Source organism: Centruroides sculpturatus, unplaced genomic scaffold, assembly GCF_000671375.1.
Source record: "Centruroides sculpturatus isolate CEXI.00-Female unplaced genomic scaffold, Cexi_2.0 scaffold1255, whole genome shotgun sequence".
In the NCBI taxonomy this organism is placed as follows: Eukaryota; Metazoa; Arthropoda; class Arachnida; order Scorpiones; family Buthidae; genus Centruroides; species Centruroides sculpturatus.
Genome location: NW_019385385.1, coordinates 221,307 through 244,492, shown reverse-complemented (window position 1 = coordinate 244,492; position 23,186 = coordinate 221,307). Strand labels below are relative to the sequence as shown.

At 28.6% G+C, this 23,186-nt stretch overlaps 2 protein-coding genes across 4 annotated transcripts in view; both read right to left on the bottom strand.

The window, feature by feature from the left end:
• Nucleotides 1-206: 206 nt before the first annotated feature.
• LOC111638394 (dopamine D2-like receptor) lies at nucleotides 207-16,822 on the bottom strand. 3 transcript variants are annotated; one of them, XM_023384096.1, is made up of 7 exons: nucleotides 16,148-16,822; nucleotides 15,897-16,062; nucleotides 14,862-15,014; nucleotides 10,573-11,455; nucleotides 9,047-9,173; nucleotides 2,597-2,671; nucleotides 207-2,417 (listed from the first exon to the last, which is right to left on the bottom strand). In XM_023384096.1, exons 4-7 carry the CDS (start codon nucleotides 11,410-11,412, stop codon nucleotides 1,981-1,983), a joined length of 1,479 nt encoding a protein of 492 aa, XP_023239864.1. In that variant the 5' UTR covers nucleotides 11,413-11,455; nucleotides 14,862-15,014; nucleotides 15,897-16,062; nucleotides 16,148-16,822; the 3' UTR covers nucleotides 207-1,980. The 3 variants fall into 3 exon arrangements, with proteins under 3 accessions (XP_023239864.1, XP_023239863.1, XP_023239865.1); XM_023384095.1 differs by having other exon boundaries at nucleotides 15,897-16,822; XM_023384097.1 differs by lacking the exons at nucleotides 15,897-16,062; nucleotides 16,148-16,822 and adding an exon at nucleotides 15,389-15,612.
• Nucleotides 16,823-17,923: 1,101 nt separating this feature from the next.
• LOC111638395 (PAN2-PAN3 deadenylation complex catalytic subunit PAN2-like) overlaps nucleotides 17,924-23,186 on the bottom strand; it is a 77,256-nt gene continuing 71,993 nt past the window's right edge. Inside the window, exon 34 of the mRNA XM_023384099.1 lies at nucleotides 17,924-18,175. Within this exon, the coding sequence (XP_023239867.1) occupies nucleotides 18,003-18,175 (173 nt within the window). The 3' untranslated portion in view covers nucleotides 17,924-18,002. The remainder of the gene's footprint in view (nucleotides 18,176-23,186) is intronic.

The following is a 23,186-nucleotide window of genomic DNA, read 5'->3' as shown; positions in this document are numbered from 1 at the left end:
AGAAAATAAAATAAAATAAAAACCGATCAGTAAAAGATGTTAGTCAATGTTACGTATTCGGTATAAACATATTTTGTAGAAAATATTGCAGTTTAGTGGCAAGAATTTTAAAACAATAACCATTTTTAATTATAAAAAATAACTTTGAATGTAAAACAATATTTTAAAACAAAATTAAACCTAAAAATAAAGTAATATTAATCGTTTTGCTATTTTACATTTATCCAGATCTAAAGGATGAACAAATTCAAATATTTGCTTAGTTGCAAGTCTACCAGAAATGATTTTCAACTGTAAAAATACTGTAAACACTTGAAAATAGCGACCACTCGACGTCGGAACAACATCAAAGCAGTTTTACCAAACGGTTGTAATTCATTAATTTGATAAACTAAAAATTCATAACGCTTCTTTTGTTAAGAATATAAATATAAATTCAATTTATAGTAAAGGTGTATAGAGTATCAATTAACAATAACTGCTTTGGAGATTAGGACATTATAAATTATAAAATTATCTTCTGATTAATCATAACGTTATTTGCCGCACTTGACCTGTGTTTGTAGATTTTAGGATTAAATAAAATGTATAATTCTTTGATAAATATGGCACTTAGTATTCGCTCTTATAATCGTCGATATATATATTAATACGTATCATTGAAGCGTTTGATAAACATTTCTAACAGTTTTAAATATGAAAGCTTTCATGACGACCACATTCAAGAAGTGTTTCACATGCCTAAATTTTCTAGTAACAAATTTTTAATGTTTATTAAATACACTGCATATGTCTACGTATTTTCTTCCACTTTTTACACAAGTTATGGATAAATAATCGTTTCGATTTTAAATTATCTCTTATCAATTTAAGTAGTCTACAAATGGTTCTCTATTAGTACTTCAATCAGCTTAGTGAAGTAAAATAATACTTTTTATAAAGATAAAATTACTTAAAATTACACAGATTTAATAAAATATTTTGTTTTTCAATTTTATTTGTGTATGTACACACAACATTTTATAGTATTACAGTTACATATTACGTTACAAAGCAGTGGAATAAATATGTATGGTCAGACTGACGCAGTTAATTATAATAATTACATTTCATAGCTCTAATTATTATGCGGCAATTTAATTCAAACAATCTAACATAGAATAAACATTAATCTGAAAAATTTACGCTTTAATTTCATGTATGATTATGTTTAAATAAATAAAATTTTATTTAGCGTATACATGTTTTTCAGTTGGCGCGACGTGATGCGAATAGATCGTGTCCTTTCTCACTTATTATACATACGAATATTCGGTTTTTACTGTTAAAATCGGCTATTTTAATTATAACATTCAAAAGAAGTGTATTTTAAATTCAATTTTTAAATATTTGTACAACTTTAATGAAAAAAAGGTACTTTCTTTTATACCTGTGACGCCACGCAACTGTGCATTTATAATTTTTAAAATATTTAAATTACATAATAAGCTTGTTATTTATATTTAAATTTTGCAACTTTTATACCGATACATATTAAAATTATTTTTTAATGAAATTTTATTGTTTAATTTAAATGTTGAAAATATTGTGCAGATGATTTTAAATAATAACGTTCCTTCAACGTTGATATGTTAATCTTCGTATTCATTTAAACAACGACCGTATTTAATTTGTTCTCTGATCACGTTCAAAATAGTTCAACAACAAAGAGTATAACAAGAGTTTCTGTCATGTTGTACGTCAATGTCAGTTTAAAATCAATTTTATTTATATCGTGACTAGAAAGATGACAGCATTTACTACTAAAATTGTTGTAAATTACTGCCTTTTGTGCCTGTATTTTAATATTAATATTTTAAAGGCCGTATTCACAACCAAGGATCAAGAGCTTGTGTTAGAAGTTATCCAATTGCTATTTGTTTTACTTATTGGTTAACTTCTAACTCTAAACTCTTGATTGTGAATGCGGGTATTAAACGTTTAAAAAGTACTCTCTGAACAGATGTTGATTTCCACATCAGTATTTTCCGTTATAACGGAGCCATTTCCTATCGTCGGTGTGACTTCTTTTAAGTCTTCATCTGTACAATTTTCGGAACTTTCTTGAACTGGTGTTCTGTTTTCTGTTTCTTTTAACGAAGGGCACGACACTGACAATCTTTTTTCTGCTACTGGCGATAGTTTCTGTTGATTATTGGATACAACCTCTTCTAAATTTGGTGATTTTTCCGGTGGATTGTTGCGTTTTTCATTATTTTCTTTAACGCTGGTAGTAATGACTCTTTTCAAACCCATTGGCAAACAAGGTAAACTGATCCACGAGGTTTGTGACAGAAAACGTTTTCTGTTTGGCAACGTTTTCGCTGGTATAATATCTTTATTCTTCTTGGATCGCCATTTTCTCAAAGTAAATCTGTCTGTAGTATTAAAGTTATTAAAAATTATTTTCTCAGAAAAGTGCTCAAATACTCTATAATATTACATTTTACCTTTTTGTAATTTATTTAAATCGATAAAAGAATCATTTACACTATTGAAAAAAGTACGTATACTTTCTCCAGAGAACGAAGCTAATAAATTAATGTTGAAAACTTACCTGAAAACGTTCTATGAGATTTATTAGAAGTTCGTAACGAACGTGAACGGAAACTCATCGTACGAACGGAACTTCCTGTGAATAAAAAAGGGAATATTTTAAAGTACAACTACACCGTTTCTAGAGGAAGATATTTAAAATTTTATTTTCGCAAAGTGCCAATCGAAAGAATTATGAGTGAATTAAATATCGAGCACAATTTGGTAGATTTCAACGAAGAACATAAAGTACCATTATTGCGATAGAATAATTTTCAGATTAAATTTTTCTCCTTTAAATACTAAGTAGGCTAATACATGTAAAATAAGTTTATATAAAATGCGTAAAAATAATTAAAATCTAATATCCTGCAGTTATCGATGATGAAATTTTTAATCGTTCTTTCTTTAACGTTTATGTTTCGTAACAGACTACGTTCTACGTTGCTTATTGTATTTTTCACTTAACCATAAAGATTATCGAATATTTTACTCTCGTGTATTAAGAGAGTCAATTTAGTAATGGAGTATAAAATTTTATTTGTTAGATGTTTTACTTTATTAAAATTCTTCGTATTGTATGTAAAGTGGATGAGAGACCGTAAGATATACAATCGCCAAATAGAACATTAATTAGTTAAATTAATGTTTATATCTTTCTTTAATATGATAAAGAAATGTGTAATTAAAATTTTTTAATTTATAAGTCCACATTCGCTTTCAATTATTGCANTCTTAAAATTGAACAATCCTATATTAATATCCTACTTGTACAATTAAATATACTATCAACTTTTGCCATTTTCATTAATTAATAGACGATATAACTGCTATAAGTATGCCTGTTAATGAAAATGACAAAAGTTATTAGTAGGCTACCATATGGAAATATATGGAATTATTGCACATTGTTCTAAGAGTTCATAAAAAGAATTTTACGACGTCAATAATATATCCTTCTTTGTTATTAATTGAACAAATAGCATTCATACTGAAAGTAAGAATGGCTCTGACCTTGTTTAATTAATTTCCATTTAATCTATGGAGATTTCAAAAATGATAATCTCTATTGTTTCTATAAGGTTAATTAAACTAAAAAAATCTCTGCTTGCGATTGTATTTATTAAAATATTCTCTAATTAACTTCTTGTTTTGCAACTTGTTACTATGTGCAATAAATTATTATTAGTACTAATTATCGATATAATTTAATATTCTTCCTTGGTTGGTGTAATGATTGAATGAGAAATAAAATATTTTTACATTATCGTTATGTTAATTTTCCAAAATTCTGCAGATTTTCATTCTGTTCTGTGATTTATTTTTAAAAATGTGTAATAAAAACTTGATATAATCAGAAAATATATATTATTGAAGCTTGACTTATTATAATTTACTTAAGATTAATTATCTTGAAAGATTTTATTAGTCTATAATAAATTTTTAAAAATATTTATTTCTTAACTTAATCAATTAACTATCTAACCATTTATTTTTAATTATGAAAACATATTCTCCAAAAACAAACACTAAATTTATGCATAAAAATCTGGTGAGGCCTAAGAAAATATAAATGAACCGACTGAATAATGATGATCAGACATTTATTTTTATTTTTATTTTTATGTTGAAGAATTTTTAGCGCGATACGGATGTTGTCTGGCAAATTATGAAATAAGCGGACGGTTGTCTGTTTAATTTTATGTCATCAATGAACGTTCTATGAATCATATTCCAGATCATTCTCCTCTGACCCAAAATCAGGAAAACAGAATGCTACCAAGTAATCTTGCGAACATTATTAATAAACGATGTACTATAAATGTATACGTAAATTACACATTTATTTATACTGTTTCTTCCTACCATGCAACTTTTCACAGCAATTTAGTGTTGTTATGTAATAAAATTTATTATTACAAAATAAATATTTCGTCGAGTCATATTATAATTGATTATAAATCATAATTTTTGATAGTTTACATACAACAAACCTTAAATAATTACGAAAATATGAAAGATATAGATTTTTTTTAAATTTAAAAATTATATTTATGTTAAAGGTTATTCCCCCTATTTTTTTGTATTAGAATACTATTGTAGAAATTTATTCATTGCGGTTGGTTAAACATGTCACGGGGTCGACAAACTAACGTATGAAAACGAACGAATATACCGGATTCATTTATGAATATTTCCTGAGATCTGGACCGGATTCAATTCGGGATCCTTCAATTAAAAAATCGAACACCTACGGTGCGGCTATCCGTCTAACTGATCGGTAAAAATTTTGTTTTATGATGTAAATATACAATTAAAAATGGCATAAAAGTGGTTAAAGCGTCATCCTACCGCTCTGAAGGCCCTCTTCTAGAGACCAAAAAGAGTTAAGAATGAAAAAACTATTAAATTTATTGTTGAGATAAACAGCTATTCTTCAGAATGTTACATAAGTTCAAATTTCTAATAATTAAGGTTGAGGCTCAATAAAAAGAATGAAAATATATTCTTATTCTTATTTTTATACAATTTGAATTTCTTTATTGTAATTTAACATAACAGATACTTTAATTGTAATTTAGGTTTGTTCAAGCTAAAATAATAAGAAATAATTACAACAATGAAAAGATTCATTGAAGGAAAACAATTAAATGTTTATTTTCCCTTATCATTTAATGTAATTATGTAACTTGTTGACACGTATATTAATATTTAATAATCCAAAATATTAATACAAAATTAACATAAAATACAACTGTCATTTGTATCTAAAGGAACTTATCATTCTATTATTTATAAAATTAAAAGCTTATTAGAATGTTTTTCAAATGCAAATATGAAATTATTTAGAATAAATATTGAGAAAATTTCAACGAAATTTTAATTGAATTACAACGAAAAAATAATAATAATTGTAAAAATTTATCACAATAAATAAATTATTATTCATTTAATTATTTAAGGCAAAGCAAGTTAGGAGCATGTTTGAGCTGCTTTAATTGGAGACGAATTTGAAAAATTCCATTACGTGCATCTAAAAGGATCAAAATTAATAGGACTTTTGTTATTTGATTTTAAAAAGTTTATAGTTGCGTAATTAATTTTTGACTTTAACTAGAGTAAATTATTAATGAAGTAATAATTATCACTACATAAATAATTTAAACGACAATAAAACATTTAAGTATGTTACAGTAATTAGTGTGTCAAATGTCTATATTTTTCATTCATTTTTTCTTCAAAAATAAATAAACAAATAATATAAATTATGTAAAAAATATTTTTTAATTTTTAAATTAAAATATAAAAAAATAATAAAGTTTAAAAATTTATTGCAAATACATTTAAAGTTTTTGCAAGTTTTTTTACATTATTATAGATGTATTAAACAATTTTCAGATTTGAAACATTTCTTAATACATGTAATACTCTGTTTTATTTCATTACCATTACATAATTTATTATTATTATATATAATAAAATTTAATTGTCTTTCTTAAAATTGAACAATCCTATATTAATATCCTACTTGTACAATTAAATATACTATCAACTTTTGCCATTTTCATTAATTAATAGACGATATAACTGCTATAAGTATGCCTGTTAATGAAAATGACAAAAGTTATTAGTAGGCTACCATATGGAAATATATGGAATTATTGCACATTGTTCTAAGAGTTCATAAAAAGAATTTTACGACGTCAATAATATATCCTTCTTTGTTATTAATTGAACAAATAGCATTCATACTGAAAGTAAGAATGGCTCTGACCTTGTTTAATTAATTTCCATTTAATCTATGGAGATTTCAAAAATGATAATCTCTATTGTTTCTATAAGGTTAATTAAACTAAAAAAATCTCTGCTTGCGATTGTATTTATTAAAATATTCTCTAATTAACTTCTTGTTTTGCAACTTGTTACTATGTGCAATAAATTATTATTAGTACTAATTATCGATATAATTTAATATTCTTCCTTGGTTGGTGTAATGATTGAATGAGAAATAAAATATTTTTACATTATCGTTATGTTAATTTTCCAAAATTCTGCAGATTTTCATTCTGTTCTGTGATTTATTTTTAAAAATGTGTAATAAAAACTTGATATAATCAGAAANATATTTTTACATTATCGTTATGTTAATTTTCCAAAATTCTGCAGATTTTCATTCTGTTCTGTGATTTATTTTTAAAAATGTGTAATAAAAACTTGATATAATCAGAAATATATTATTGAAGCTTGACTTATTATAATTTAATCTATTCACCAGTTAACAAGATTGATTATTATTATAATTGTATGTTATATAGAAGTATGTTTCAAATGTTATATAATAAATATAACATATTTTTGGCATCAAGTATATTCACAAATGCATGTATGAAGTGTTAGAAAAACTAAAATTTCCTTTATTGTTTTTAACAATAATATAATTAAATATAAGCAATACTACAGAATATTACATTTAAATAAGATATTAAAATTACAAATATTTATGTAGAAAATTAATATAATTTATATGATTTTCTTTTAGTTTTGAACATTATACTGTTTACTTAACGTTTCAATTAATTGTAATTCTAATTTTTAAGCATTGCGCGTAATGCTTCTAACAATTGCTTTGCATTTCGTAATTGAACTTTTATAAAAGTATTAGAAATTAATTGCCGTAATTACTTTATGAAATTATTTAAAACAAATTTAACTATTTGTTGTTATAAGTTTAAAAATAAATTACGAAACGACTTCTAAAAGTTCAATGAATTCAAATGCTTATCATCTACAAAACTGTTCTCATTAAATTTGATTTTCGCAGAACATCATAATAAAAACAATTTTGAGACACCAAAAAATTAAAAATAACCTTTTAAAATTATCTTTAATATTTCTAGTTTTGAACATATTTAATTTGTTTACAAAATAGTAGACTATCATTTTATATTATTAAAATAATTTTATCCTATTCATAAATGTACAAACTCCTGAACACTTAGTGTATCATTGATCTAGATAGAATATTAAATTTTCGTGAAAAGTTAACGCTATTCTATAAAATCTACATTATTTAGAAAGCTATTAATTTCAACGTTGATAAACTAAGAAGCAGTATATATTAATACCATCAATGAAACTTGCGTGCATTAGTAAACATATAGATTATTGAAATAACATTCTTAGTCTGATAAAACAAATATTGATGTAGTCTCTCACGGTTTCTAATGTTTATAATGGCGATGAACTAATCATAGCTTTTTAAGTATAAAATTAGATTTTAAATATAAAAATTTACAACGTATAAATAACTTTAAGAAAAACGTTTTCAAAATGATTCATTCTTCAATTTTTTTTAAGTACCAGAATGGATATCTCGCTTATAAGAAGAAAATTCAGCATATAAGAACACTTTTAAAACTATAATTATGAGATATTTATAATAAATTCTTTATCTGTTAATTTTTTATAGAAAGAGAACAAAAATAATCAATTACTGATAAAGGACAGAATGAGTAATTGCACAGATTTGATTAATTGATTTCTCCCAATTAATTTAATTTTTATTAATTAATATCTATATCTATTAAAACTGCATAATTGCTATGAAAGGATAAAATTTTAAGAACTAATCATCATCTAAGAAATCCCATTTTTTTTATAATCTTGTTCCGTTTTATAATTCCAGGAATAAAGGAAATGAGTATAGTTACAATGTGTCAGTTCTAGCAATGGTTTTCGGATCTGTTGATTTATATGAATTTCTAATTTTGTACTTTTTTGGATCATTTCCTGAAAATTAATTATGATTTAACAAACTTCGAAATTAACTCAAAGTAATGATTCTAAGATATAATGTCTAACGAATATAAATTGGACGTATGTAAACGTTCAGTTTATGGAAAATTCCTTTATAGGAAATTGCTAGATAGGAAAATTTCTAGTTAAATCTATTGGAAAATCCTAAATATTTTGATATAAAATTTTTAGATAATTGTATCATGAAAGAGAAATTTACTTGAAAAGGAAATTTTTTTTCAAAAAACAAAGTATTGATAGAAATATAATCTGCAAACTGGTTTCATTTCCTCATTTATAGAAAGTATTTGTGATAAAATATTTTAATTAATTAGCAAACGCTTTCGCTTGATGATAATTCAACCCTTTTCGGGTTACATTGAAAGTAATGATAGTGCATATTTAGTAAGAATTTCACGAGAGATATCGTAACTTTAATAAATATCAGAATAAATAATAGAAAAATGGAACTTTAAGGTTAAAGGTTCAGGTTTTATTCCTTGTAGGATTGAAAAGGTTTGAGTTGTTGTAAACCTCATGGAATAGTAAACTATTTTCTCATAATTTATATCTATTAGAGTTAATTAAATCATAAATTTACAGTTTCCTGTTTGGTATAAGTTTCATTCAGTTTCATTATGCTAGAAAATGTGAGTGTTTAAAATAAAATCCCTACCTGCACTAAGTATAGGACCTTGATAAGTGCCACACATTATTTCTTTATATCCTTGGCGGAATGAAGGACTTCTGAAGGCATATATAATGGGATTACAGGCAGAATTTAAGTATCCGCACCAATAAACCTGAAATTGTTAAACAGAATTAATTGTAGATTATTTAAGTTAATTTTAATCGAGTTGATTTTCAAACATAGTCGTAAACAATACATTTAAATTACTTTGGATTGATTCTATTAGTGTATATATAGGCATATATATAGCCTATACATCAATGAACCAGGGAATATTTGCATGAATAATTCATTAATCGCAGCAATTCAACAGGGAAAATATACTTCTACAAGTACAAAATAGTAAAAGAAAAAGTCATTAATATTTAATAGAAACGTTTAAATAACATCACAAATTGTTTAATATCATTAAAAAGTATTAACTAATTCAGGCGTTTCCGTTGTTATTCAAATTAAAAAGTACAATATTTGAGTATTAATTTTTATAATAGGTTTAAACACTAATGAAAATGGACTTTCATTTGAATAAATTATACAAACTAGGAATTCTCATACCATGAAACTGTTGCTTATAATACAAATGAATACGGTGAATAGAAATTAACATGTTACCATTATACATATTAATTAACTTGGATCAACTTGTGTAATGTAAGTGTTAATCTAATGAGATCAATAGCTTGAAACACAAGGGAGTAAGTATTGTTAGCTTATCCAATTATACTTGTATATTCTGTATAACGTATTTTTAATTTCTAATTTAAAAGCATTAAGTATTGTTCTTTTTTGTTATATTTTTTATATTTTTATTCTTGTTTTAATAAATTACATTTATTCGTAGAAAAAGAATTACATTAAAACAGTGTTTCCCAACCTTTTTTGTGCTATGCCCCACCTAAAATTCTTATGTCCCTCCTAACATATACAGCGGCTATACTGTTAACTTAAACTCTGAATGAATCCATTTTCGAATTGCCCCATAACAATCCAATTGCCCCCCTGCGGGGCGTGGGCCCCACGTTAGGAAACACTGAATTAAAAGAAATGGGAATTGTCGCGATCATTTAAATACTTATCAAATCTGAAGCATAGAAAAATTTGAAGAGCTGAAAATTATTTAATAAATGTGAAATAAAATTCTATCGATATCAGGTCATTACAAGATTTATGTTCACTTTTGGACTCTACTCCCTGTGGGCACTAAGGATCTTTTTATCAAGCCCAACGTGGGCTTGGCCCATAATGAAGCGGCCGAATGATGAGGGATGGACCTGATATATCCAAGATAGATTGCTCATGAAGAATTAGATTAGCGAGGAGTTGCTAGCCTGGATTCGAACCCGGGTCCCCAGAACGGTAGGTGAAGCCTGCCATTCTAGGGACCCGATGAAGCCTACAGATTTTATAGAACACATTCCTCGTTTTATAATATATTATGTGAGTTTGATGATTTTGTAAAACTGTAATAAATCGAAATACAGAAAATTGAATATAAAATGTATTATACTTACTATAGGATTAATGACGAGCGGCATCATTGATTTGTTTTTCATGATGGCCACAGAAGTAGAATACAAAACAAACGGTGTCCAGCATATTAAAAAGCAAGCTAACACAAAAAATAGGGTGATTGATATCCTCTTCTGTTGAGAAACAGAACTCTCCAAGTTAATATTAGATGTTTCTCGGATTCTCTTCATATGTTCGTGGATTTCACGAAATATATGAAAATAACAAAAAGTCATGACTCCTAATGGAATTATATAATTGGTTGTGGTAATGATGAAAGAATGAGCATAATCGCCGACGTCATCTGGATAACTGGGCCCACACTGGGATGAACCTTTCTTGTAAATTATGCGATTCAACCCCAATAGAGGCGCTGTGGCACAGATACATGACCAGATCCATGTAGCCGCAATCATTATCTTAATTCTTCGAGGATTCATTGCTCGACTGAATGGCTTTGTGATGGATATATATTTATGTATACTGATATACATCAAAGTGTGAATGGAACAAATGAGAAAAAGAGCCATGGTAAAGCCATTGAATAGACACATGCCTTTACCGAACACCCAATCGCCACTTATAAGAGTGACCAACGATAAAGGCATATTGAAAACAGCAATAAGGATATCGGCCGCTGCTAAATTGACAATGAAAATGTTAGTTCTAGTCCTCATCCCTCGATGCCTGCAGATTGTGAGAATAACCATGATATTTCCACCTATTGCTAATATAATGATGATTACCATGACGATCGATAACGGTACAATCACAGGAAAACCATGGTGCATAAAAGTAGAGTTAGAATCAGTCCAATCTAGATGTAACGATGTATTTTTCATGTTGATGTCTTTTTTTTCGGAAAATATGAATTTTCGTATTTACCTGAAAAAATGAGAATTTAAATGGAAAATACAATCGATATCTCAGTTATCAAACATTAAAGAAAAAAGTAAATGCTTCTTTCTTCCTTGATCGCGTCTGCTAAACAACTTGAAAAATAATGTTATTATAAGGTACGGGTCTCATTATGGCCCACCAAGTTTGAACTGTTATTTTGAAATTATTAAACTGTCACCTAGTCTAGATGATAACGTAGTCATTTCTGGGGGGAATTGGTGGACCATAATGAGACCTCTATCTTATTTACTAAGTTAATAATGGAATAAATGCATTGGTGTTATTTGTTTATTAGGAAATTAACCATCAAAATTAAAATATATATGTATGTTAATGTTATATTCTGTTCCAAGAATTAAGCGAATCTATATTAAGGAAGAAGAATTAGATTCTATATGATAATATAACTTTATTGCTATATCATCATATATTTTGATATATGTTTGACTTTTAAAATTCGAAAATAAATATTTTTATGAATTACTGTAAATAAAACGTATTTATTTATTGGTAAATATGTACTGAATAGATTATACTGTATTGTTTTATTGTTATCTGTCTGGTATGAAAAAACAGTAAAAGTATTTATCTATACTTCTTTATGCTAATAATTTAATTAATACAGCACTTATAACTTATCAGTTAAATCAATGGTCGGTGTTTTGGTAATTATATCTTTTCATTTATCAATTGCATCATATAAGATCGGAATAGTAGACTATGTTTTTATACTTTACACATAAATTTAAGTAATTTGAACTTGCATAATGTCGACTATAATTAGATCTACAACTATCAGAATTAACAATCAGCATTGCATCAACTTTCAGAATAAAAATTCAACGCAGTCTTTATCTTTCACAATTCCACCGGGGTGTAGAGTAGTCGTTGGTTCGCGCCTGATCAACAAATTGGCACATGGAGTTTTTCGGGTTTTCTCCACGTGTCTAGCACCTAAATAGGGACCCGTTTCCTTTAGGAAAGTCTTTCCGGAAGGAATCATTCCAGGCAGATAGTTAATGTGTTTCACTGTCCTATCCCATCAATAACAATTCAATCTTCCACAATCCAGAAATATTGATAAATTGTTAATGAAAATGAATTATTTTCTTCCCTATTTTATCAAAACTTATTTCGCTGGGAAAAACATTTAAAAGTTATTATCATAAATAGGATTGATGGGATAAAGCAATGCAACACATACGCGATCTGTCAAGGGAGTAGTGCTTCCTGGGAGAACTTTTTATTCCTATTTAGGTGTTAGACACCTGAAGAAAACCCGGGAAACTCCACGTGGCCAGCCTGTTGATCAGGCCCGAACCCGCTATCAACTACCAGTGTTCAATAGTTTTATATTATAATAACTAAGTGATAACTATTCGAAATTCTCTAATAGTCAGATTGTGCATAACCATATTTAAGAAAATTTCTAAAATTAATTGCATAACTTTTTGTAAATTTCAAACATTCTGAAGAAGTTGGGAAACGAAATCCGATTTCTTCTTCTTTACCGAAGTTATTGCATCGTTTTAAATATTTAAAATTGTGATATGTTTAAATTAATAATAACATTTAAACGATTTAAGTCAATAATTATTATTTTTAAAAAATAAATGATTCAAGAACAAAATCAGTTAATTCATTTATAATAGAAGAGTTAAATACATAATCTTAAGTACACATTATTAAAGGCAATATTGAAAACAAAGAGGTTTGACTGACATCTCTACAAATATTTATCTTGTGGGAGAAAAAGTTAAGTTTCTCAAATTATCTACTAATTCGTGCAATGTATAAGGTAATTAAGATAATAATGTGTTGCAAGTGCATTATTAGAAAAGGTTAATTCAGTGAATAGTAAACAACATTCGTTTTGCCTAGTGTACATTTTTACGCCAAATTGACGTCATTATCACATTTTCTCATAAGAAAATTGTAAGAATGACGTCAAATTGATGTATTAGTGTATTATTCGAACAAAACGAATGAACGTTAGATGTCACATCGTGTTATGAATTCCAGATGGAAGTTTTCAAATGATAGAAGTGTTTATAATTATCTGGATATTTTTTTACGTTTTTTGAAACGATAAATAAATAAATACTATTTTGAGAGTTTAGAACAGCATTTCTAATTGCTTAAGCTAACCTTGCCGTACACTTTTCAATAAATGATATTCTTTCATATAGCAAATATAATTTATTATTTTAATTTTTTTTAAACTTGATTCGTTACATAATTCTAATATACAGTCAATAGTGCCGACAGGATTTGTTTCAGAGATTTTTACAATGGATTAATTGAATGAAGTGATTGAAATTAATTATTGCCGTATTAGTTAAGCAAAATTAACGAAACTTTGCAAGCCGATAAAGATTGCTTTGTACATTTATAAATAAAATAAAATTCCTATTATATTCTATTTATTTTCCTCTCTTTGATACATTTTTTGTTTTAACTAGGAGGTGCTTTCAACCTCTGTATCCTTGTATACAGTAAAACCTCTGAACAACGGCCAGTGATAAAAAAATAAAAATAAAAAATGGCCGTTGTTTGGAGATTTTTGTATGCATTTGAAAAAGAAATGTTCCTGAAAAATTGGCTGCATTTAGAATTGGACGTTGCTGGAGGTTAGACTGCATTATGGAAAAGTAAAACTTTTGCTTTACCTAAATTAATTAACATTTCAAGATATGTAAAAAGTATAGAGTTTTCCGTAGATAAAATCGTTCCTTTATCCATTACTTGATATTTAATTCCGCATTAAATAATGCAAATTTCATTACTATATTCCATTTTGGATAATTAGTGTATTGGGTATCTACGCGCCGACGGTCGCGTCGCTTCGCTTTCGTTATCTCGCAACGCGCAATGAGCTGTCTGATTTATCTTTGTAAAGCACCTATTATATTAATCTTAATTATGTTAATATAAATTTGTTTTTTAGATCATTTACATTGCGTTAGTTATAAAAATAAAACGTAAAATTTAATTTCTCTGCACGAAGCGACGCCATTTTCACAAATTTAACCTGTATTAATAATGTAAATTCCATTAACGCATTCCACTTTAGTAATGATTTAATAGATAAATAGCGTTGCGAGCCGCGGCGGCATCGCGTCGCATTCAAATTATAATCGTCGCTATTTACAGTACTTAAAATTAATTATTTCCATTAAAATAAGCTTTGAAATATAGAAATTTGCATATTTAAAAAAATTTCTAAAGTAAATATATCGTTAATACTGCGTGAACTCTTAAAATTTAAATAATGTATTATAGTATAGCCTACATGTGAAGCGACGCGACTGTCACGCGATAGCGACGAGACTAAATAATTATCAATAATTAAGTTTATACAATATTTTAAATACAATAGAAATATACATACATTATTTTCTTGTTAATTTTAAATGCGTGACCTGAATTATTGATTTTTTTTTAAATTTTCAGTATACTGGAAGTTTTATCATTGTACCATGCTTCCTTTTTAAAGAGGAAGCAAATCTTCCTGATGATACACAGCTACAGATAATTCATTAACCTAAAAATTAATAGACAATGATTAATAAAAATTACTCTCTATATAAAATTCCATAATTACTAAAGAACTAATCAATATCTTCTGCCTAAATTTAAAACCCCCTTTCATTCAGCAAAATCTATTTCATAATATTCGTAATGGATTTTTCCATTTTATTCAAGGAAGTAAACATGCAGGAAATGATTAAGTTTATTGTAAAATGAGAAAATTAAGCGTATACATAGAAACAAAAGTTAAAATTGGTTTGAAATTGTTAAAGAGATTATATCGAACTTTACAACTCTACTAATTAAAAGCGAATTTATCACTCCATGCCGTAAAATTTGGCGCATTTTGAACCGGTTTACCTTCAAAAATATGATAATTAAACATACCAGAAAGTAGAACACACTCTTAACTTTATCGTTATGTCAACGGAGAATTATCTGAGTAATTAAACAATTACTAGCGATAAAAAAAGCGTCAGTATAGTAGAACTGGAAAAATGTCGACTGTCAGTTATATTGAATTTGCTTTGTGTTATATTATTTCTAAGAAGAGCATCAATGTATGGAAGGAAATGGAAGTTAGAAACCATTTCCAGTTTCTTCTGATGAAACAGGAAAACTTCTTACATTCTAAACTTGATTTTAATACATAGTTTAACATTTTTATATATAAAATAATATATAATTTAAGCGTCATTTATATTGTTTTACTAGTTAATTAAATGCAAAACGTTTAAAATGTTTAGAACAAACTGTAAACTCTAAAAAAAAAGACGAAAAAAAATATATAGGGCCTGTTAGGAGTAATTTTTGCCACTATTAATCTAAAAACAACAATTTAACGTGTTTAAATATTTGAAAAATAGTTGTAAATATACGGAAGAGACGAACTTACCTCCATGCACGCTTCTCTAATTCTTGATTGAAAATACCGCTTTAGTTTTATTTATACTCGCTAATAGCGCTGCTATCGCCAATTCGGTTCTTTATTTCTTACGTGTTGCTGCGTAACACACGTCCGTAAATGCTCGAAAACGTTTCGACTCGAAATATTTTAATTTCTTTAACAAAATGAATCGAATTTAGAAAAGGAGTAGGTTTAACATACTTGGAAAAAGTCGTTAAAAATTCCATAAAAATATTTACTTTAGCTTACAATCAAACAAACTATAAATGGCTCCCGCTCTTCACAAATTCCTGAAACGTTTATTATTTATTAATAAGATAGGAAAAAATCTACTTAATAGCTTTATTGACCTTGTATTCTAATTTTTTCATCACGATTGTTATTCAATATATTTGGGTGTGACTCGTGCACGAACTTGACATGAATTATTCACTGATTGGATGTAGGAAATTTCGATCGTTGTTCTCTTACTTCAACACTCTGCTACTGGAATATTAGCAAAGTTAGCTGCAAATTAGTGAGGATAATATTTGCAGCTCGTATAAGGACCGGTCTATTAATTACGTGTAGTTTTTCAGCCACTTTTGATCCCCTCCCATTGTGTATTTTGGCAAATCTCCTTCTCCTCTTTAATTGCGTGTACAGTACAATAGTTTACTGATCCCGACATTGAAAAAATGAAAAATTTCTGTAAATATTTTCTGAAAGTCACTTGACTAGTAAGTAGGCTTATAAGAACGAATTCCTGTCACTAATGTTAAAAAAAAAGTCTACGTAGGCAATACCTCGATCCTCCTCACTCTCTATCGTTTACAATGATATATTTTTCGCGACCTCCCCCCTTAAACTGTACACGTAATGGACGAAGCCTAAGATAAGTCTAGCTGCTAGAATTATTTTACACGAATATTATATTTCGTGCTGCAGTCAGATAATATTTTTAAAAAAATTACTCGCTTCTTATCGAACATTTTTGAATTATCAGTTGATAAAAATGAAATTTTATAGTCTACATCTTTATCAAATGATTTGGAAATAATTGTTGCAAAAGGTGAAATATACAAAATCGATTGTCACTGAACTTCACGTAAATTATCTTTCAAGTTTCCAAGAAGTACAGCACGTATCCGCATTCTTCCTTCATCTTTCCTTTCACAATCTTATGTTAATTAATATAATAAATATATAATTATTTAAAATATATCGTTTTTATATTATTTAAAGCGTTAAATCGAAGAACGTTCACCTGAAAACGCAATTTTTGATATCGTTTAATAAGTTGCACGTTGTCGCAATATTGAGTAACTTAGTAGTACAGTCAAACCCGTGAACAACGCCATTGACAGGAACATAATGTCCGTTGTCTGGAGGTTATTTTGTACGCATTTCTAAAAGAATGGCCTGTTTAAAAAAATGGCCGCCGTTTAGAGGTGGCCGGGAGGTGAAGTCGACTGTATTTGGTTTTATGTTAAATGTTGGACTGATTATTAAATTGATAATGCTATTTTTATTGAAAAGGAAGAATTAATTTAGTAAGGTTATTAGGTTAGTCATTCGAAATGTAATAACCTTAGGTAACAATCTAATATCCTAGTTAATAATAATTAGATGGATATCTTAGGTAATAATCGGATGCTTTTTCATCATAATTAGTTATGGTCATGTTATATTAAGAGAAACTTTTGTCTACGTTAAAAAATAAGTAATTTTGCATTAAATTGTGTATAAAAATAATATTTTGTTTAATTTGACGTTAATAAACGTTAATAACGTGATTAAAACTTGAAGCCATCAAACTCGACCAACATCTATCACCTTAATTAAGTCGATTAACTTCTATAAAAGTCTTGGAGATGCAACTTTTACCATGGATCAGATTTCCCGAATTAAATTTTTGATTTAATAAGAGTTAAACAAGACAATTTTTCCTTATTCATCTACCAAATTTTATTTTTTCCCCAATAATTATTTTTTATTATTACATTCTTTTCAATATGTGCTTTATATCTTAAATGTAAATAAAAAAGTATTTCTTTTTTAAATTTTCTGCTAGGCAGAACTGTCTTTAAGGTGAAATTTATTAAATTTCAAATGTTAATCGTTGGTACCAGGTACTTTCCATTGTAAGAGTCTTCCTATCTCGTAAAGTTCCTTTAAACGTTCTTGAATTTCTCCTTTGTTATACAGTTGTTGATACTTCTTATATAACTGTAAAGCTGTTTTGGCATCTTCGACAGAATCGTGAGTTTCCGACTGTATTTTAAGATCTGAAAAAAATATATGTGTCAAGAATCGTTGAAAATACGTATGATAAATGTTTTCTCACTAGAAATAATTTTCCATTCAAAAAAACTCTCAACACTGTATATATAAAATAGAATGTCTGCTTGTCTGTTTCCTATACTCTCTAAACCCTTTGATTGATTTGCACAAGTTTTTCATACTCTCTAGTGCTCTAGGAAAAAATATAGGCTACAATCAATACTGTATTAAGTGTGACCAGGGCACTAAGTAAAAAATATTCCCATGCCCTCTCCTATATATGTACGAGTATAATGTAAACAATAACAATGATTATATATACTGTATATCATAAAATAATAATTTATATTTAATTACAAGTACGGTAATAAATTTCGCACAAATAACGTACAGTAAGATGAAAATCAACAAGCAGTAAGAACATGTAATAACATTTAACAAATAAACAAGATTGTCCATAAATTAAAGGTATTTTGACCCGTATGTTTCATACTTTCATTTACATACTGGAGTAACAGAGGAGTAAGTCCTTAGGGTTTGCATTATAGGAGGGCCTAGTTTAGCTATCCTCAGTGGGACAGCTAAACTCAGCAATCCCACTGAATTTAGCTAGTAAAAGCAGCAAAATGCTTGTTATCTGCGCATAACTATGAACTAGCGTACAGTAGTAGTAACATTAACGACTGTATCCACTGAAAGATGGATGGATTGATGGGATAAGCCGCAGGGCTTCTTAAACTATGGGTCGTGACCCCATTTGGGGTCGCTTAGCGAAATCTTGGGGTCGCGAGATTTTAATGCAAAATATTGAAAATAATTTGTGAGAGTTTGAAAATGGCACGCTTTGTATCATAGGTTTCGTGAGTTGCGCTTTGTGTCACTTCTGGTGCAGCGAGACGACGATTCAACAACACTGATTGTAGTGTGAACTAGTGTAGTGTTGTCACTTTTCAGTGTATTCAGTTGTCTCATTTCCATTGTAACACAAGAGTGAACTGTGGTAGTACACCATTATTGTTTTTGCAAATTTGCATATATCTTTATTTTATATTTTTTTGGGGTCGCGAAAAATTCACAATCATAAATGGGGTCGTGAATAAAAAAGTTTAAGAAGCCCTGGGATAAGGCACGCAGTACATGGGCAATTTGCCAAAGAGGTGCCTTTTGGGAAGTTTCTACGGAAACTGATCCATATATAGGTGTTATCCACGTGAAACGGAAAAGTCCAGCGGCCAGTCCGTCGGGGAGAAACTACTCTCGACCGACTACAATTGTTCATTCTGCCACTGGTAGACTCCACTGAAAAATGATATGGGATCTGACGAAGTTTTTACTTTCGCTTAATCAATATTCCATTAATAGGATATAAATGATATTTTAATTATTGAAAATTATATTAATTTTCAAAACTCTTTGATCCTCAAGTTTCATATTAAAGAGGAATAAGATTATTTTTAATCACAGTGCCTTTTTTTCGTCGATGAGACACATTTTAATCTTCACTTTTAGGGTACACAGTAACAGCCTACATGTATAACAACTTTTTTTTTAAAACTCTTTCCGCCCATGGGCACTAAGAGGGCTTCTTTTAGCGAGCCCGTTACGGGCTCGGCCAGGCCCAGAATGGGTGAGGGACGGTTTTAAAATTTGTTTCCTTTTTGGCATTTTCTCAAAAAATTGGTTACTTCATAAAAAATTACTTGGCAACTCTGAAGAAATGGACACGTCTTCTGGCGGAAAAACTCGAAGCGACAATATTACAGTAACTACAAGGAAATGAAAAAATGGGAGCACGACTCCCTTCCTTGCCAGGGACAGACGGTCAAAAACGGGGACGCCCAGGAAATCGGGAACGGATGGTCATCCTATTGTAGGGCCCTGCGGAAAATACAGACCACTATGAAACATGAACACCCATTTCTCTCCGATTTCATCCTCTCGACAGTTCGTAATTAACATAACAATAGTAGGCTAAAATGACTAAATTTTTAACTAGTATACAGTATATGACTTATTTAACTTTCATTTTTCAATTATAAAATTGAACTATCCAAATTAATAAAATAAAATACATATAACGTTTAATTTCTTTTTGTAAGTTATAATTTGTGTAATTACAGAACAAAATGAAATTTTGCTGAAGTCGAAAGTATTTAATCAAAGTAATTTACAGAAATAAAAGATTTATCACAAGGGATTAATACTGCTTCTTATCTTCGTTGTACAAATTACCTTTTAATTTGTTTAAGCAAAGACAAAGTTAACTATTTGTAAGCATTCTGCATATTTCCATCCAATATTTCTTAATTAGACAAATAACTTATCTGAAATTACACGACATTTACAATGAGTCTTAGCCTTATTCTCGAATTCAAATCGTACACTCTCACTAGGATTTATGTTAAGGATATTGGGAGATATTCTAGATATTAAACAGCACGTGGAATTTTCGTTTTATAAAAGATTAAGCATCACCGCTGTAGATTTCAAAGCTGCGTAACTATAATAAAATCTTTACTAAACACTTTGAGGTTATATCTCTTAAACCTTTTTCAAAACACAAAATCTAAACGAAACTTTTAATTAAAATATTCACAGCAATATATCTTTTTAACTAATCCAAGTCGAATTAAAATATACAGCAATTCACTTCGGCAAAATCAAACGTAGCAGATAAGAGGCACTAAATTCACCTTAAAACTTTCATAATTCGACATCGAATAATTATTGTGGATGAATCTGGCACGTCATCGGTTTGGTTAAAGAAAAAGCTACGAATAAAGAGAAAAATACCATTAGAAATTTGAAACTATTAAATATTCTATGCTCAAGATCGGGAAAGTTCTTTTTGATACGTTACTGTACATTGTTTTCTTCCATTTATTTAAGCTTTTTGTAAGTCAGCTGTTGGTGCTTATCCTATCGCGTAGGGAATCCGGGTTCGAATCCTTGGAGTAATACGGTCGAGCTTCGTTTCTCATCTCTTGTCTAGCTTGGTCGATCCCTCAGGATCAAGCCCGCTCTTAATAGACGAAGTAATTGCCATAAAAAAGTAATTGTCATGCTCTTACAAATAGGAAATAGGCCAAAATGGAGCATAGTCAAAACAAATAGGGCATTATATTCCTCAAAGTACCTTAAAAACCAAAGTCCCTAGTAAAAAATAAACTTATTGTATCGGAAGCACTTTTTTATTTTGGCTTTTCATTTTTAACTTTCCGGCTGTTATACTGTATATAACAGGGGGATAATATGGCTTCCTTCCAAGATCCAGGGAATCTTGAAACGGCGAAAAATGCAAAACTTCGGGATTTTTTTCCCTGTATGTATGGCCGTTAATGTGTGGGGAACACGGTTTTGTTCACCCTCTTTGAAGCTTAATATTAGAAATTAATTAATTTGACTAGAGGTACGATAATTTAATACGAGATGGCAGTTATGCTGCCATCTCGTATTAAATTTAATGACCAATTCCAGATTAAATTTTAGAAAAGGCCGGATGGCCGAGTGGTCAAGGTGTCAGCCCACCGCTCTGGGAGGACCCGGAATCGAATCCAAACGGGTCAAATAATCCTCAGGAAATTTTCGGGAGTTGGTCCGTCCCTCACCTCCCGGCCGCCTCATTGGGACCTGGCCGAACTCATAATGGGCTTGCAAAAATAGGCCCCTTAGTGCCCACAGGACGGAAAATTAAAAAAAAAATTTAAAAATATCTAAATTAAATATTATTTACTTATAATTATTAAATTTAATACAAAATGGCAACATAACTGCCTACCAATTCTAGGCAAATTAATTAATATTTAATTATGGCCTTTACATAGCCCAAGAATTTGGCATATAATTTGGCCTGTTTATCAGACATTGTGATTTTTTTTGTTTTCTGCAAATCGAATTCGCATTCCAGATTGGTTCATTCCGCGCTAGATGATGATGATTTAGGGTCCTTAACAATGTATATTGTATAATTTTCTTTGAATAAACGTTATACTGTACATAAAATATTTGAGTATTTTTTTCGGCATGGAACGCATTATCGTATTTTACATTAATTTATATGGGAAAAACTGTTTTGCTTAACGAGTGTTTCGCATTACGAGTAAGATTTTGCAACGAATTATGCTCGTTAAGCTAGGTTCCACTATATCTTGCTATAAAAATTCAATGAAATTATAACAATTTTTTTCGCTTTATTCTTATAGCTTAAATATTAATATAAGCACTATGTCTTATTTTATAAATCTATCTTTATATCCTCTATGTTAATTCTAATGCTACGACAATTTATTGTAGCATCGGAATTTATATAAAGGATTGATTACTTTCATTACAATCCGTGCTGATTAAATGCTATTGTATTTGATAAAATTTAAGTAATTTTACCTATAATTAAATAAGTAGATGTATAATTACTCACTTTTGAAATGTTATCATTCTTCTCTATATACGATTAAACTATTAATTTAATTTTAAAAAACGCTGACAACTTGAATTATTCATTAATTTGAACAGTTAATAAAACCAGTTTCAAAACAGATACATATAATTTAGTTTTTTCATGGTATGGACAAATTTTTAAGGTAAATGTATACAAAATTACAGCGTAGTCCGCAGTAAATAGAGACAAGTTTTTCCATTATTTCTTATGATAGAAGTTTGAACCTCGATCCAACATAAGCTATTCACCCCTATCCATGATCTTCAAATAACATTAATGTGCTGAAAAACATCTATTTATCAATCAACCAATGATTGTAAATAAAATAAAATGAATAAAAGTTTGATTAGGTTATTCACCGATAAAAGCAGCTCATACGTAATTAGAAAAGCCTACACAACAAACAAACTCAAGTTACCAGGCATTTCTTCATTTAATGGTAAGAAAACAACTTAGTTAAGACGACAAGCAAGCAGAAAACAAAATTGAGTAAAGTAAGTTTGTTTTTTTAATCAATAAAACTAATCGCCGTTGTAAAGACATGCTATATAGAAATAAAGTTCAATAAACTACACAAC

Bases quoted from the DNA above. Each gene is read 5' to 3' on its own strand.
- LOC111638394 (XM_023384095.1), bottom strand. From the start codon at position 11,412: ATGAAAAATACATCGTTACATCTAGATTGGACTGATTCTAACTCTACT. The intron at 2,672-9,046 runs GTAGGGATTTTA...TTTTATTCACAG, and splicing joins AGGTCCTATACTTAGTGCAG to GAAGTTCCGTTCGTACGATG. The intron at 2,418-2,596 runs GTAAGTTTTCAA...TTAATACTACAG, and splicing joins ATCTCATAGAACGTTTTCAG to ACAGATTTACTTTGAGAAAA.